At 53.3% G+C, this 13,204-nt stretch overlaps 1 protein-coding gene across 1 annotated transcript; it reads left to right on the forward strand.

Annotated features, from left to right (window-relative positions):
* Positions 1-7,028: 7,028 nt before the first annotated feature.
* Positions 7,029-12,712, forward strand: HER10_EVM0002266 (ABC-2 type transporter). Its single transcript, XM_035471986.1, has 3 exons — positions 7,029-8,327; positions 8,466-9,505; positions 9,561-12,712. Exons 1-3 carry the CDS (start codon positions 7,589-7,591, stop codon positions 12,354-12,356), a joined length of 4,575 nt encoding a protein of 1,524 aa, XP_035333780.1. The 5' UTR covers positions 7,029-7,588; the 3' UTR covers positions 12,357-12,712.
* Positions 12,713-13,204: the final 492 nt, after the last annotated feature.

A 13,204-nucleotide genomic window follows, 5' to 3' on the forward strand; every position in this document is an offset into this window, starting at 1 on the left:
TGACTAACTTTAGAGGCCCGAACTGATGGCTTCTCAACATCAGGCACCCGCTTCGTGTAACAGCATCGGGCACTGAGACTCTCTGAGAGCGGCCTTGGATATCACAAATCATCAGTCTTTGAATAGCAGTGTAGTTAATGGACACAGTCCATGCCAATCCCAGACTAACGCCACGAAACGATGATAGGGATGGTTTGGCTGGAAGTCGCACCAAATATGGGGAAGTCAGCAGTATCCTGTATCTCATTTATTCTAGAGGTCTCGCCTTCGATGCTACAAGTCTGCCCCATCTAAGCTTCATGGAATCGGACAGCGTAGCGTCTCCCTTGAAGCCGGACAATGTTTTAGTGGGAGGAATTCAAATATGTGATTTATTTCAGCAACGTTTCAGTGGTACGTCGCCGGCATATATTCCAATGTGAGCCCCCGACTTACGTATTTGTCCGTGTCGAACAAGCTACTCAGGCTCAACGAATCGATAGCCATTTCAGAGAAACAGAAGGCTTCTCGATTCATATCATCTTCTACACTATCCAGTTCCGAGATTCTAGAAATGTCCTGCGATACATACGCTTCGCATAGAGGACCATCATAAAACCTACCTCATCGTCCGCTCACTTTCATGACATTAATATCCGTAAGCGTTAAAACATAAGTCGCCATTACGTATACAAGAGTGCAGTCACATTGAAAGGGAACGACTTTCGACCAAATAAGATGACACACAAAGGCCGTTCTGCTAATCAGGCGAAATTTCGAGAGTCTGAACTTGGGTTTTGCATGGCATCATCTGTCACAACTGAATCAGGGGTCCCTCCAGACTAACTGCTGAGTCGGCTTATCGGCTACAATTCACTGCCCGCTGATAAGTGGTATAGCAGTGATGTTGCTTTGTTTCAGGCTGAACTTCGAGGTAGCTGATGGGCGAGTTGTCAAGCATGACGACAAACGCTAATTGGTATGACGTTGAACCTTGCTATCCTCCATTGAGGCTGTCAAGGGCGATACGACTCATGCCATAAGAAGAACGAACCAGCCAAGGGTAACGCGTCTCTGCGTGTAACTGAGTGGATGGCCCATACAGTTTCTTCATACAGACACTATTTACCTTACGGGGCGGGCCGGATGTGATCCGGAGAAACACAGCACCTTATTCCTGTGCCTTGAAACTAGGCTCTCAGCGGCACTTGCTGCGTTTTACTACGAATGATATACAGGCCGAGGTTTCCGAGCACATGCACAATCAGTCATCACACGACTCGGTCGTTCCCCATTGGGACAGCATGAGCCTTGACCCATCTGAACAGCTTGCCGTTACCAAGTTGCGGGGGCGGAGCTCGACGGTTCGGATGGTCCTTGCTTGTCTTTGGTGTAGATGTACACAGTAGACTCGTGGTGAGGCATATGTCCGACCAGGTCCGGACCTGGGGTAAGCACAATCTTAGCTCCGGATGTTTATATGGGGCCGTTGATACGATTTACATCTGCCGCAAGATTGCCAACATCAACATGACTTAGGTAGAGTAGGGCGTGTACATGAAAATGAAGAAGGTTGAGTCTAGGGCAATAGCAAAAAGTCTGCATGTGAATTCCGAGGCTGTCGATGCAGTTGACTGATTGTCAAACACAGCAGAAACTTAATGGTGCTACTATGACCGTGCTGCTGCCGATGCGCAGTGCAGGTTCTTCTCCAGGTTCATCATCCGTTGTCAACAGTAGAGAGAAGCTTCTGCCGAAGGGAAGAAGCCTGGGATGGTTGCGCTAGTCCTAATAGGGAAGTACTGTTGGCTGTGAGAGTCCGGGTAATGGTCGGATCTCATCAAGGGCAGTACTGGAGCGGATGTGACTTTGTCAGACAGATGACTATGAGTGATGCCGGGAAAAGACGGAGGTCGGCAATGTCTTCCTCTCTGAGCGATGTGGAGGGATGGGCGTGAAATCGGGTCGATCCCGGAGTCCGACAGAAAGCTATAAAAATGAATTGGTCCGACTGGATGCTAGATCACCAAGAGCCGGGGTTTTCAGGCTCAGGCTGACGCACAGCTCCGCGAGAGAGAGAGGGAGCGGGTGTGGTGCGGGTTGCAGGGCCGAGCAGAGCTAGATATGATGGACTGGGCTCGGCCGGGTGTGGTTTTTACGGGCGGTGCGTTTCTCGCGTTGCGCAGCGTCTGCTTGGCTGCGCGAAGGGTGAAGGGCGGTAGGTAAGATTTGACTGTGGGGGTTGCCTCTAATGCTGATGAGCGTTGCCTTGTTGGGGTAAAGTGATTTGGCGAGTTTGACGAGTCGCGTTGATTAGTGTTTGCTGTCCCGTTTTCGAATTCGCGTTCGTATTGTGGATACGGCAGGCATACGAACAGAGGAGCCAGCGCAATCTCGACAAGAGGTATTGTACACCGTAAGGTAGTTGGCATGCACGCTCGAGGCAAGACCAGGCGTCCAGAATACCCATGGGTTAACAGCTTTGTTGAAGTGACTGCTGCCGCTGCTAGGTTACTGTTCGAATTGAATTGGAAGCCGAGAGACCCTATTGCATCTTTGCATCGATATTTGGCGACAATTGGGACTGGACGGTGGATGTCTTCATCCCTGTACTTCCCGGAGTTGCTGCCGCCTGCCGCCTCTGAATAGCCGCCACTTGGGGTGGTCGCATCGGTGTGATGATGCGTCAAGTTTGGTACTTGGGGTTGCTAATGGAACACATGGCTGACAGTAGCGACGGATCCGGGGTACCGGTATTGGGTCGTGATCGCGTGTATCCTTGTGTTCAAGCGTCACCACACGCATCGGGGAATCAGAAACCTCGGCCCATCGTGATCCAACACTACCAATGTCGATCTCAGCCGCCGACATCTATCTAAATCGGCCAAAGTCACGACGGGTGGTGGAACCCCGAGACCACGGAGCCGTCATGAGGTTCCTCGGGAAGAGGCGCCCGTGACAATATGGACGATGCAGAGCAAGTGGCGGGGTCGGACTCGGTGTTCGTCCCCGATGGTGGGATGTTGGTGACTGCTGAAGTCTCAAGGTAAGGGCTGTTCCTAGAGAGCTTTCTAGACCACTCCCTGCTTTCCTATCTCGCTCGTCTGGTGTAAGGGCGGGAGGCTCTTGCGAACGAAGGTCCTGGCTTGTGACTACTTTAGCCTTGACGTGGAAGGCCGTCAAACGTCGCTTAGGACGAAAGTTAGATGGTCGCGGTATTGGGAGTAGGGACGAGTCAGCAGACGGACGACAGGCTCTGAGCTCGGAGGGGCAACTCAAAGTCTGAAGGTCTGAAGTCTGTTGTTTACTCCTTCAGTGGTGAGACTTCGCTAAGACGTTGTCTCGCGGCGGCTGCTGTTGATAGTCTGGCGTTGCTGCGCTGCCGTAATGCCATGTGGATTGCGCGATCCGGTGAAGACTACAAAGGGAAGAATGTGCCGTGGATCTCGGAGTACTGGTGCAGCCCGCCCGGTAGACCATGACGGTCGGAGTGGATGACTCCAGTCGGAACCGGGAGACAGATCTCGGACGAAGCTGATTAATCTAATCTGGACGGGTCTACTGTGTGGAGTAGTCTGTGTTGCGCTGAAGGCTAGGAAGTAGGAAATACTGTATTTCTTGTTCAAACTCCGTGATGTTGAAGCGCCAACTGACCCTTGGGCCCTGAGCCGGTGGGCGAGGCATGTGGGAATCTGAGTGACGCAGATCGGGCGGACAGGTTTGCGGTTTGGCGGCGGGCCAGGGCCCAGGGGTGGGTGCGTTTGCCGTAAATCGTCGTATATCGGCTGTGCTGATCGCCCAGTTGGAACGGGCTGCGACGTGGCCAGGATCGGGCCAAGGCGCATCTTTTCCGAAGAGTGCGCAAAGATATTTGCTACCCTGAGTTCGAACTGCTCGTTTGTGTTTCTGCTGTGTCCGTAGGGTTAGACGTGTTCATAGCACTGGTTTCTCGTGCCATCAAGCCGGAACATGGAGATGAATACGTCTGAGGAACAGAAGGCATACTGCGAACTTCGAGCTCCATGATAGTTGGTAGTATAGCATTCGCCTGGTCCGTGTAGGATTGGATTGGCCTTAATGATTAATTGGTGAGACGAATTCCTCTTGTGAAGAGTGTCTGTAGGTGTGGACTTGTGGTGGTGGAGGGTTGTGGTGTCGTGGGCGTCAAGCGTTTTCGATGGCCGGTAACGGATGGCGAGTCCCGGCAGGCGCAGGCGTACCGTGTGGGTCCAGTCGGGAGAAAGCAGGAGCCACCTCACATCGCTAGGCTCACCTGCGGACCTGCCGCCTGCGGGTTGTCGGGGTGCTCGAAGAACCCGAGACAGGCAAGCACCACGCTTCTGTGGCTGCCTCGCTTGCGGCTCGTTGGCGACCACCCCTTTTTTGTGGTCCAGCGAGCGGTACGTATTGATGAGTGGCGTCCTTCTAGCTCCATGTCAAATTTCCAATTGGACGCTGAGCGGGTCTTGCTGCTTCTTCAATGGGCCATCACGGGAGTACGTACTCTATAAGTGGGGCCGCCCGAGGGAGCGGGAGCTTGTGAACTCTGGTAATCTGGGAAAGAAGGCACTTTGCGCGCAAAAGAAGGCAGCTGCTCGTCCAATTGGCAACCACGATTCACGAATGAACCAAATGAGAAGAGACAGGTACAAATGCTGCAGGAGCCCAGTAGGGGATGCTCCCTCCTTCATTCTTAGTGGTCCCAGTGAAAATCGTTTTTGCTGGGGCTCCGCTCGTATGAACATCCGTAAATCGAACAGGGCCAAGACGTCAGACTCGCTCACTGCTGCATTGCTGACTGTGACTGTCAATGAATTGCAAAATTGTTTGCGTTGGCAAGATTCCATGTACGTACCTCAACCAGGTGGAAAAAGGAGTCTTGATCACACCCGATAGCAGGGCTGTGCCGGTCTTTACTGCCATCCATCCAACCTGTCGTGGATACTCACACCCTCAATCAATAGAACCTTCTCTCACCTTGTTGTCGGTACAGTTTGAGTAGTCTCATTGGGTGATTATCGGGCTGATAGGGCGTTTCGAGGGGCAACCTAAGTCAATTGCGCTGTGCCCGCCATGATGCTGGGAAATGGAGGGGAAACAAGCTCAGATTGATGCTTACAAAATACTTGTGATACTCATAGAGTTCAGGGTGACAGGATGGGCAGTCTTGGACGGACACTTGAAATTTCAAGAGTGCGAGACACCTGTGCTTCGTTATTCGTTGTCCTGTTTACGCCATGGATATCCGTGATGAGGTGAGATTGGCAAGCCCACAGAGCCTTACCATGCTGCTGGCATTGGGTTGCTGTTGTTGGTGTTATCCGACATGACATGTCAATTGTGCCCCAGCATTGGATGCAGCCTGTAGCAGCTGTTGTATCCGTAGTGTATGCAACTGCAACTGCAGGGAAATGGGAATCCGTAGACGGCGTGTTACAGTCCCGAATGGAGGGCTAGACTCCCTGGCGGCTGGCGTCTCCGTCTCTCGATCTGCTACCCAAATGGTATTGCTTGCGCCGGGGACGGGCAGTTGGTATCATGGCCTCGGGAATTGACAAGATGCCGATGAGGACCAAGGATTCAGTCTCGCAGGGCATTGTTCCGGGCCCCTGCTGCGACTTGATTATTGGATCTTGGGGTGACAGAGAGACATGCAGACGTTTCTTTCTCTCTCCCTTTTTGGCTGGGCTGGTGAGACGGAATACTAAGACCCTGTGTTTCCAGTCATGCCTGTATCTATGTGGGTGCTATTCTGGAGTGGATCGAAAAATCAATCTGTGTACCATTGTAATATCGGACTTGAGATGTCTTACGGCCGACTTTACGGTCTTGTGTCCGACTTTCAATGTCAGCATTGCAGACGTTGTATGTATACTAGATATTGCGGACTACATGTGGCGGTAAAAGCTTCTCGAATATGGTTAAGGTATGGTTTTTTGTCGGTCCCGCTCAAGAAAACCCCCCGCATATCAGGTGAACGGGGCGGCTATGAGTCTATGAGCCTAGAGTTCGTCATTAACTCTGCGCCGTACAGGATGGACCCTGACTCTCGGTGATGGCGACAAGTCTCGTGGTGTATGTAAAGCCAGCGCTGAATATCTACTGAGAATGGCGAGCTTGGTGTTTCTCAGCGCCGGCTGTGTTGGACCGAATAACACGTGGCAGCGGATCAATTTCGACGGTGCTTACGCCCCTGCTCGCGGAGTTTGGACGCTGGCAAATGTGCTCAAACGGTCAGAGTCATCTGCCAAGTCGAGGCTGAAGTACCAGTGATGGAGTGATGTTTAGCCAAAGTCCGCAAACTTGAAAGTCTTGCGCAAGAAAACACCTCATCCGCACCTGCTTGAAGTACAACTGCCACAGGGTGCCGACCGTCGATTCGGCGGACGGTGGTGGGTTCTTCCTGGCGGATTGGCACCGCGCCTTCCATAGAACTTTACCTTGGTAGCAACAGCGAAGTGTACCTGCACATTTCAAATTTCAACAGAGTGAGAGAGAGAAGGAGCGAAGAGCTAGAGAAGGGAGCTAGGGGTTCTGGAGACTTTGTGGGCCCCGTCGAGCGCGTCATCCTCGCTACGGGAGGGAACTCCAGAGACCTGAGAGAGAAGGAGGTACAGCAGTACAGCGGCACGTACCTCGTATCTTTGAGCTGCAAGCTTCGTATCTTTTGTTGTGTTGCCGCGTGGGAAGGTACATCGCCCGTCGCATTTTCCCTTCCACCCATCTGGCATCTGGGCCAAGCCAAGCAATGGAAGAAGGTCCCGCAATCGTATCCCTGCCGGGTAGGTACGTACTGGCGAACATAGGTACTGCACGCCAGCGGACATCCTTTTCGGGACGTTTCGATTTTCTGACCTTGGCCCCATTGGACCTGGAGACTTTTCGGTGCCTTCTGCGGAGGGTATTCACTCTGCTGTTTTTGCCTGGCCTTTGCCTTGCGGAGGTACCTACCTACCTTACCTGAGGTGGTGGGTGGGCTTTTTTTTTTTGTTTTATTTTATGCCAGTTGCTTTGTTTTGTTATTTTTCAACATCCTTCTTCTGGCTAAACTGGAAAGCACCTACTCATTTGCCTGCCCCATGCTTACCCTCCCGGCCCAGCTCCATTCCGTCCCATCTTTCCCACCGGGGCGTGCTCCTTGACGCTGTGTGTACATACTACGTACTTCGTCTGCCGTCAGGTACCTCACTTGCCTTTCCATCCTGGACACCCCGAACTGCTGGGATCTTCTTCTTTAATTCTCGTAGCCCTCCCACCACTACCTTCATCTGAGGTGCTTCTTTTACCCCTTCCTCTTCCGTCACCTTCGACGTCTTCTCTCCTTTCCTCCTCACTTCCTTTATTTCGCGTCGGTCCTTTAATCAATACCCTCTCTGCCAGTCTGTCTGGCTGGTTGGACCCTTAGTACCTAATACCGAAGATAATCAAGTGACCGCGCCGTCGTGGAATCGACGTTGCGAAGAGAGCAAGAAGCAGCATCCTCGAATCTGTGCCGAGCGGGTGGTGACTTGTACACCCAGCAAAGCCAACGGCACTACCGACTAACAAGCGCAACTTCTCGATAATTTGGGATCGCGGCTGAGTCCGTCCCCTACAAATATTCACCAACATGGCTTTCGCCGGGATGGCCTCCATTCCCAACTACGATAGCACGGCGCAGACGTCTGGTGTTCCCATCAGCTCGGCCCGCAGCAACCATCACGAGGAGGAGGATATCGCTGCTGCCAACCAGAACACCGTCGACACCGCCGCCACATCAATCACCGAGGTAGCGGGAAGCGACAAAGCCCCCAAGAAGTCCGCAACCCCTTTCGATAGCGACAAGATCTCCGCCGAGGGTGAAGATGAGGATTCCGAGATGGAGCGCCGCCACTCCTTGGTCCAGTCGCTTGCCCGCAAGTACTCCCACGCCTCGGCCACCGGAACCGTGAGAGGGAACCCGTTCTTCGCCGATGAGACGTCGCCTCTGAACCCGAACTCGCCCGACTTCAATGGCCGTGCTTGGGCCCGCGCCATGGTCGACCTCGTCCAGCAGAACGGCGCTTCCTTCCGTACCTCTGGTGTCGCTTTCCAGAACCTCAACGTCTTTGGCTTCGGCCAGGCCACCGACTACCAAAAGGATGTCGGAAACATCTGGTTGAGTGTGGCTGGTCTCGCGCGCAAGCTTACTGGTGGAGGTGGAAAGACCAGAATCGACATTCTTCGCAATTTTGACGGTCTTGTGCGCAAGGGCGAGATGTTGGTTGTCCTGGGTCCTCCTGGTTCTGGTTGCTCGACTTTCTTGAAGACTATCGCGGGTGAGACTAATGGTCTCTACACTGACGATAGCTCCTACTTCAACTACCAAGGTAAGTGGCGTCGAAGTCCGAGGTCAGGCTTGCAGGGGTTCACCGTGGCTGGCGTCGAGTTTGCTCCCTCGCCGCAAGACACTGCAACCGCCACCTGGTGTAACATTGTGTAAATCGTCAGGTGCTAACAGGGTCCAGGAATGACTTCCAAGGAGATGCACACCCAGCACCGTGGTGAGGCCATCTACACGGCCGAAGTGGACGTCCACTTTCCTCAACTGTCTGTTGGTGACACTTTGACATTCGCCGCCCGCGCCCGTCAACCCCGCCAGCTTCCCGAAGGTATTAGCAGCAATGACTTCGCCCAACATCTGAGAGACGTCGTTATGGCCATGTTCGGTATCTCCCATACCGTGAACACTCGCGTCGGTAACGAGTACATCCGCGGTGTGTCGGGTGGTGAACGCAAGCGTGTCACCATCGCCGAGGCAGCCCTTTCTGGAGCTCCTCTGCAATGCTGGGACAACAGTACCCGTGGTCTGGATTCTGCCAACGCCATCGAATTCTGCAAGACCCTCCGTCTGCAAACCGAGCTTTTCGACAGCACAGCCTGCGTGTCCATCTACCAGGCTCCTCAGAGTGCCTACGACCTCTTCGACAAGGTTGCAGTCCTGTATGAGGGTCGCCAGATCTTCTTCGGCAAGGCCACCGATGCTCGGCAATATTTCATTGACCTGGGATACGATTGCCCTGCCCGTGCCACCACTCCCGATTTCCTGACTTCCATGACGAGTCCTCAGGAGCGTCACGTTCGCCCCGGCTGGGAGAACAAGGCGCCCCGTACCCCTGACGAGTTTGCTACCGCCTGGAAGAACAGCGCCAACTACACCGCCCTGCAAGCTGAGATTGAAGAGTACAAGCAGACTCACCCTCTCAACGGCCCCGATGCCGAGGCTTTCCGTGCCTCGAAGAAGGCCCAGCAGGCCAAGGGACAGCGTGCCAAGTCTCCCTTCACTTTGTCTTACGCCCAGCAGATCAAGCTTTGCCTCTGGCGTGGATGGAGACGTCTGATCGGTGACCCCAGCATCACTGTCGGTTCTCTTATCGGAAACGTCGTCATGGGTCTCATTATTGGAAGTGTCTTCTACAACTTGCAGCAGGACACCCAGAGTTTCTTCCAGCGCGGTGCCCTCCTCTTCTTCGCCCTGCTCATGAACGCCTTCTCCAGTGCCCTCGAGGTAAGTGCTTGAACTTCGGCGTCAAAAAGGTATACACTAGCTAACTTGAAAACAGATTCTGACTCTGTACGCTCAACGACCGATTGTCGAAAAGCACTCCCGTTACGCCCTGTATCACCCGTCTGCCGAAGCCGTTGCGTCCATGCTGTGCGACATGCCGTATAAGGTCATGAACACAATCGTCTTCAACCTGGTCCTATACTTCATGACGAATCTGCGACGCGAGCCCGGAGCATTCTTCTTCTTCCTTCTGATGTCCTTCTTCACGGTCTTGACCATGTCAATGATTTTCCGAACCATTGCTTCGTCATCTCGAACCTTGTCGCAAGCCATGGTACCTGCCGCCATTCTTATCCTCGATCTCGTTATCTTCACTGGCTTCGTCATTCCCATCGACTACATGTTGGATTGGTGCCGATGGCTCAACTACCTTGACCCTCTGGCATACTCTTTCGAGTCCCTCATCGTCAACGAATTCCACGGTCGCAACTTCGCCTGCTCGGAAAGCCAATTCGTCCCCAGGTCTGACGTTCCCGGCTACGCTAATCTCCCATCCGCCCAGCGTGTGTGCAGTGCCGTCGGTTCCGTTGCTGGCCTTGACTACGTCAGCGGCGACGACTACGTTGGTTCTGGATTCCGCTACTCGTATGCCAACCGCTGGCGCAACTTTGGTATCCTCATCGCCTTCATGCTTTTCTTCCTAATGACCTACATGGTTACGGCAGAGTTGGTCTCGGAGAAGAAGTCCAAGGGAGAAGTCCTTGTGTTCCGTCGTGGACACAAGCCTGCTGCCCTCAACGAGAAGCACACTGACGACCCCGAGGACATCCGCGTCGGCCCCGTTACCACTGCCGACCGTGCCCGCATCAACGAGAAGAACGATGGTCTCATCGAGGAACAAAAGTCCACCTTCCACTGGAACGACGTCTGCTACGAGGTCCAAATCAAGAACGAAACGAGACGCATCCTGGATCACGTCGATGGCTGGGTCAAGCCTGGTACTTTGACTGCTCTCATGGGTGTGTCAGGTGCTGGCAAGACCACGCTTTTGGACTGCTTGGCTGATCGTACCTCTATGGGTGTCATCACTGGTGAAATGCTGGTTGACGGTTACCATCGCGATGCGTCTTTCCAGCGCAAGACCGGTTACGTCCAACAGCAAGATTTGCACCTACAGACCACTACTGTCCGCGAGGCTCTCAACTTCTCCGCCCTCCTTCGTCAGCCTGAACACGTCCCGAGACAAGAGAAGCTTGACTACGTTGAGGAGGTGATTAAGCTTTTGGATATGGAAGAGTACGCTGATGCCGTGGTCGGTGTCCCTGGAGAGGGTCTCAACGTTGAGCAACGTAAGCGTTTGACTATCGGTGTCGAGCTGGTTGCGAAGCCTCCTTTGTTGCTCTTCGTTGATGAGCCCACTTCTGGTCTTGACTCGCAGACTTCGTGGGCTATTCTCGACCTTTTGGAAAAGTTGACCAAGAGTGGCCAGGCCATTCTCTGCACCATTCACCAGCCTTCCGCCATGCTTTTCCAACGTTTCGATCGTCTTCTTTTCCTCGCCAAGGGTGGCCGCACTGTCTACTTCGGCGACATTGGCGAGAACTCCAAGGTCATGACTTCTTACTTTGAGCGTATAAGTGGTATGACTTGCCCCCACGACGCCAACCCGGCCGAGTGGATGTTGGAGGTGATTGGTGCTGCTCCCGGATCCCACACCGACGTCGACTGGCACCAAGCTTGGCGCAAGTCTGAGGAATTCCAAGGTGTCCAGGCCGAATTGCAGAGACTCAAGGACGAGCGCGGTGTGCAGACCCCTGCTACCCACGACAAGGGCAGCTATCGCGAATTTGCTGCCCCCTTCTTCGCCCAGCTCAAGGAGGTTACCCACCGTGTCTTCCAACAGTACTGGAGAACCCCCTCGTACATCTACGCCAAGGCTGCGCTTTGCACCCTGGTCGCTGCGTTCATCGGTTTTGTTTTCTTCAAGGCCCCCAACACCCAGCAGGGTCTTCAGAACCAGATGTTTGCCATTTTCAACCTACTCACCGTCTTTGGCCAACTCGTCCAGCAGACCATGCCTCACTTTGTCATTCAGCGGTCCTTGTACGAAGTGCGAGAGCGGCCGTCCAAGGTCTATGGCTGGAAGGTCTTCATGCTCAGCCAGATCATCGTCGAACTTCCCTGGAACACCCTCATGGCTGCCATTATGTACTTCTGCTGGTACTACCCCGTCGGCCTGTACCAGAACGCAATTCCCGCCGATCAGGTGACCGAGCGAGGTGCGCTGATGTTCTTGTACCTGCTCGTCTTCCTGCTGTTCACATCGACCTTTACCGACTTCATTATCGCTGGATTCGAGACCGCCGAGGCTGGTGGCAACATTGCCAACTTGCTCTTCATGCTTTGTCTCATCTTCTGCGGTGTGCTCGCCAATCCCGACTCCATCCCTCGCTTCTGGATCTTCATGTATCGTGTATCGCCATTCACGTACATTGTTTCAGGCATGTTATCCACGGCTGTAGCCAACACGGAGGTTGTCTGTGCTGCCAACGAGTTCCTCCACTTTGATCCTCCCTCAGGACAAAGCTGTGGAGCCTTCCTCGAGAACTACATCACGGCTGCTGGCGGATACCTGCGCGAGCCCAACGCCACCACCGACTGCCAGTTCTGCACCATCCAGGACACCAACGTCTTCCTGGCGAGCGTCAAGAGCGACTACAACGACCGCTGGAGGAACTTCGGCATTGCCTGGGTCTACATCATCTTCAACATCTTCGCCGCCCTGGGCTTGTACTGGTTGGCGAGAGTGCCGAAGAAGGGTGGCCTATTTGGCAAGAAGAAGACTGAGTAAGGGCGTCTTGACAACAAAAGTTTTTCTTTATACGAAGAGGATGAGAAGAAAATGAGAGCAAATGACACAAAATGTGGGAGGGATCATGTGTGTACGAGCTAGCGAGCTGTTTAGAGAGGAGAGCTCGGGTGCAAACCTGGAGGACGTGTTTTGAGAGTCTCTGTCAGTACAGATTGATGCATCTATATGGCATTTGTCCACTCCTTCTGGAGGATTGGTCAAATATTGTCATGTGTAATTTGTTGATATCCTGCATTCGGAATACTGTAGAGACAGTATACTCCCCATTCTCCTTATTGTTACTCTTAATAGATACCTAGAATCAAGACTTTTGGAACGAACGAGTCCATTCTTCCCTACATGCGACCTGTGCCAAGAGACGGATGATGCATGCGTGTAGGATAGCCTGTGGAGGTGTCAAGAATGCAGTGAAGGCGATTAACGATGCAAGCTTGGGGGCAAGATTGTTTCGTGACCAGCTCGCACATGCCACATGGAGCGGCCGCCCTCATCTACAATCTCTGTGAAAGTTGGAGGATGGAGAGCAAGATCTGCCCCGCCCTACTCCCTCCGCATGAGTTAACAATGCAGTGTAAAGACCCAGCCTTTGAGATGATGCAGCTCAGAGAACAGGAAAGTGACAATGCCCTGTCATATCTAATGGCGTGGTCCCCCACTTCTCAGCCTCATACACCCGTCTCTCAGCTAATAGCGTGTACTGCAACTACCACCAACTGAGCGGTTGGGGGCTTGTCTCCTGGAGGTAAAAGTGGAAACTTCCATCATTCTGGACATTGATTGGGACGTGCCGGTACACCACCCTAAACAACCTCATGCAGTCGGCAGTA

The sequence above is a fragment of the Colletotrichum scovillei genome, assembly GCF_011075155.1.
Source record: "Colletotrichum scovillei strain TJNH1 chromosome Unknown Contig00005, whole genome shotgun sequence".
In the NCBI taxonomy this organism is placed as follows: Eukaryota; Fungi; Ascomycota; class Sordariomycetes; order Glomerellales; family Glomerellaceae; genus Colletotrichum; species Colletotrichum scovillei.

Bases quoted from the DNA above. Each gene is read 5' to 3' on its own strand.
- HER10_EVM0002266 (XM_035471986.1), top strand. From the start codon at position 7,589: ATGGCTTTCGCCGGGATGGCCTCCATTCCCAACTACGATAGCACGGCG. The intron at 8,328-8,465 runs GTAAGTGGCGTC...AACAGGGTCCAG, and splicing joins CTCCTACTTCAACTACCAAG to GAATGACTTCCAAGGAGATG. The intron at 9,506-9,560 runs GTAAGTGCTTGA...ACTTGAAAACAG, and splicing joins CCTTCTCCAGTGCCCTCGAG to ATTCTGACTCTGTACGCTCA.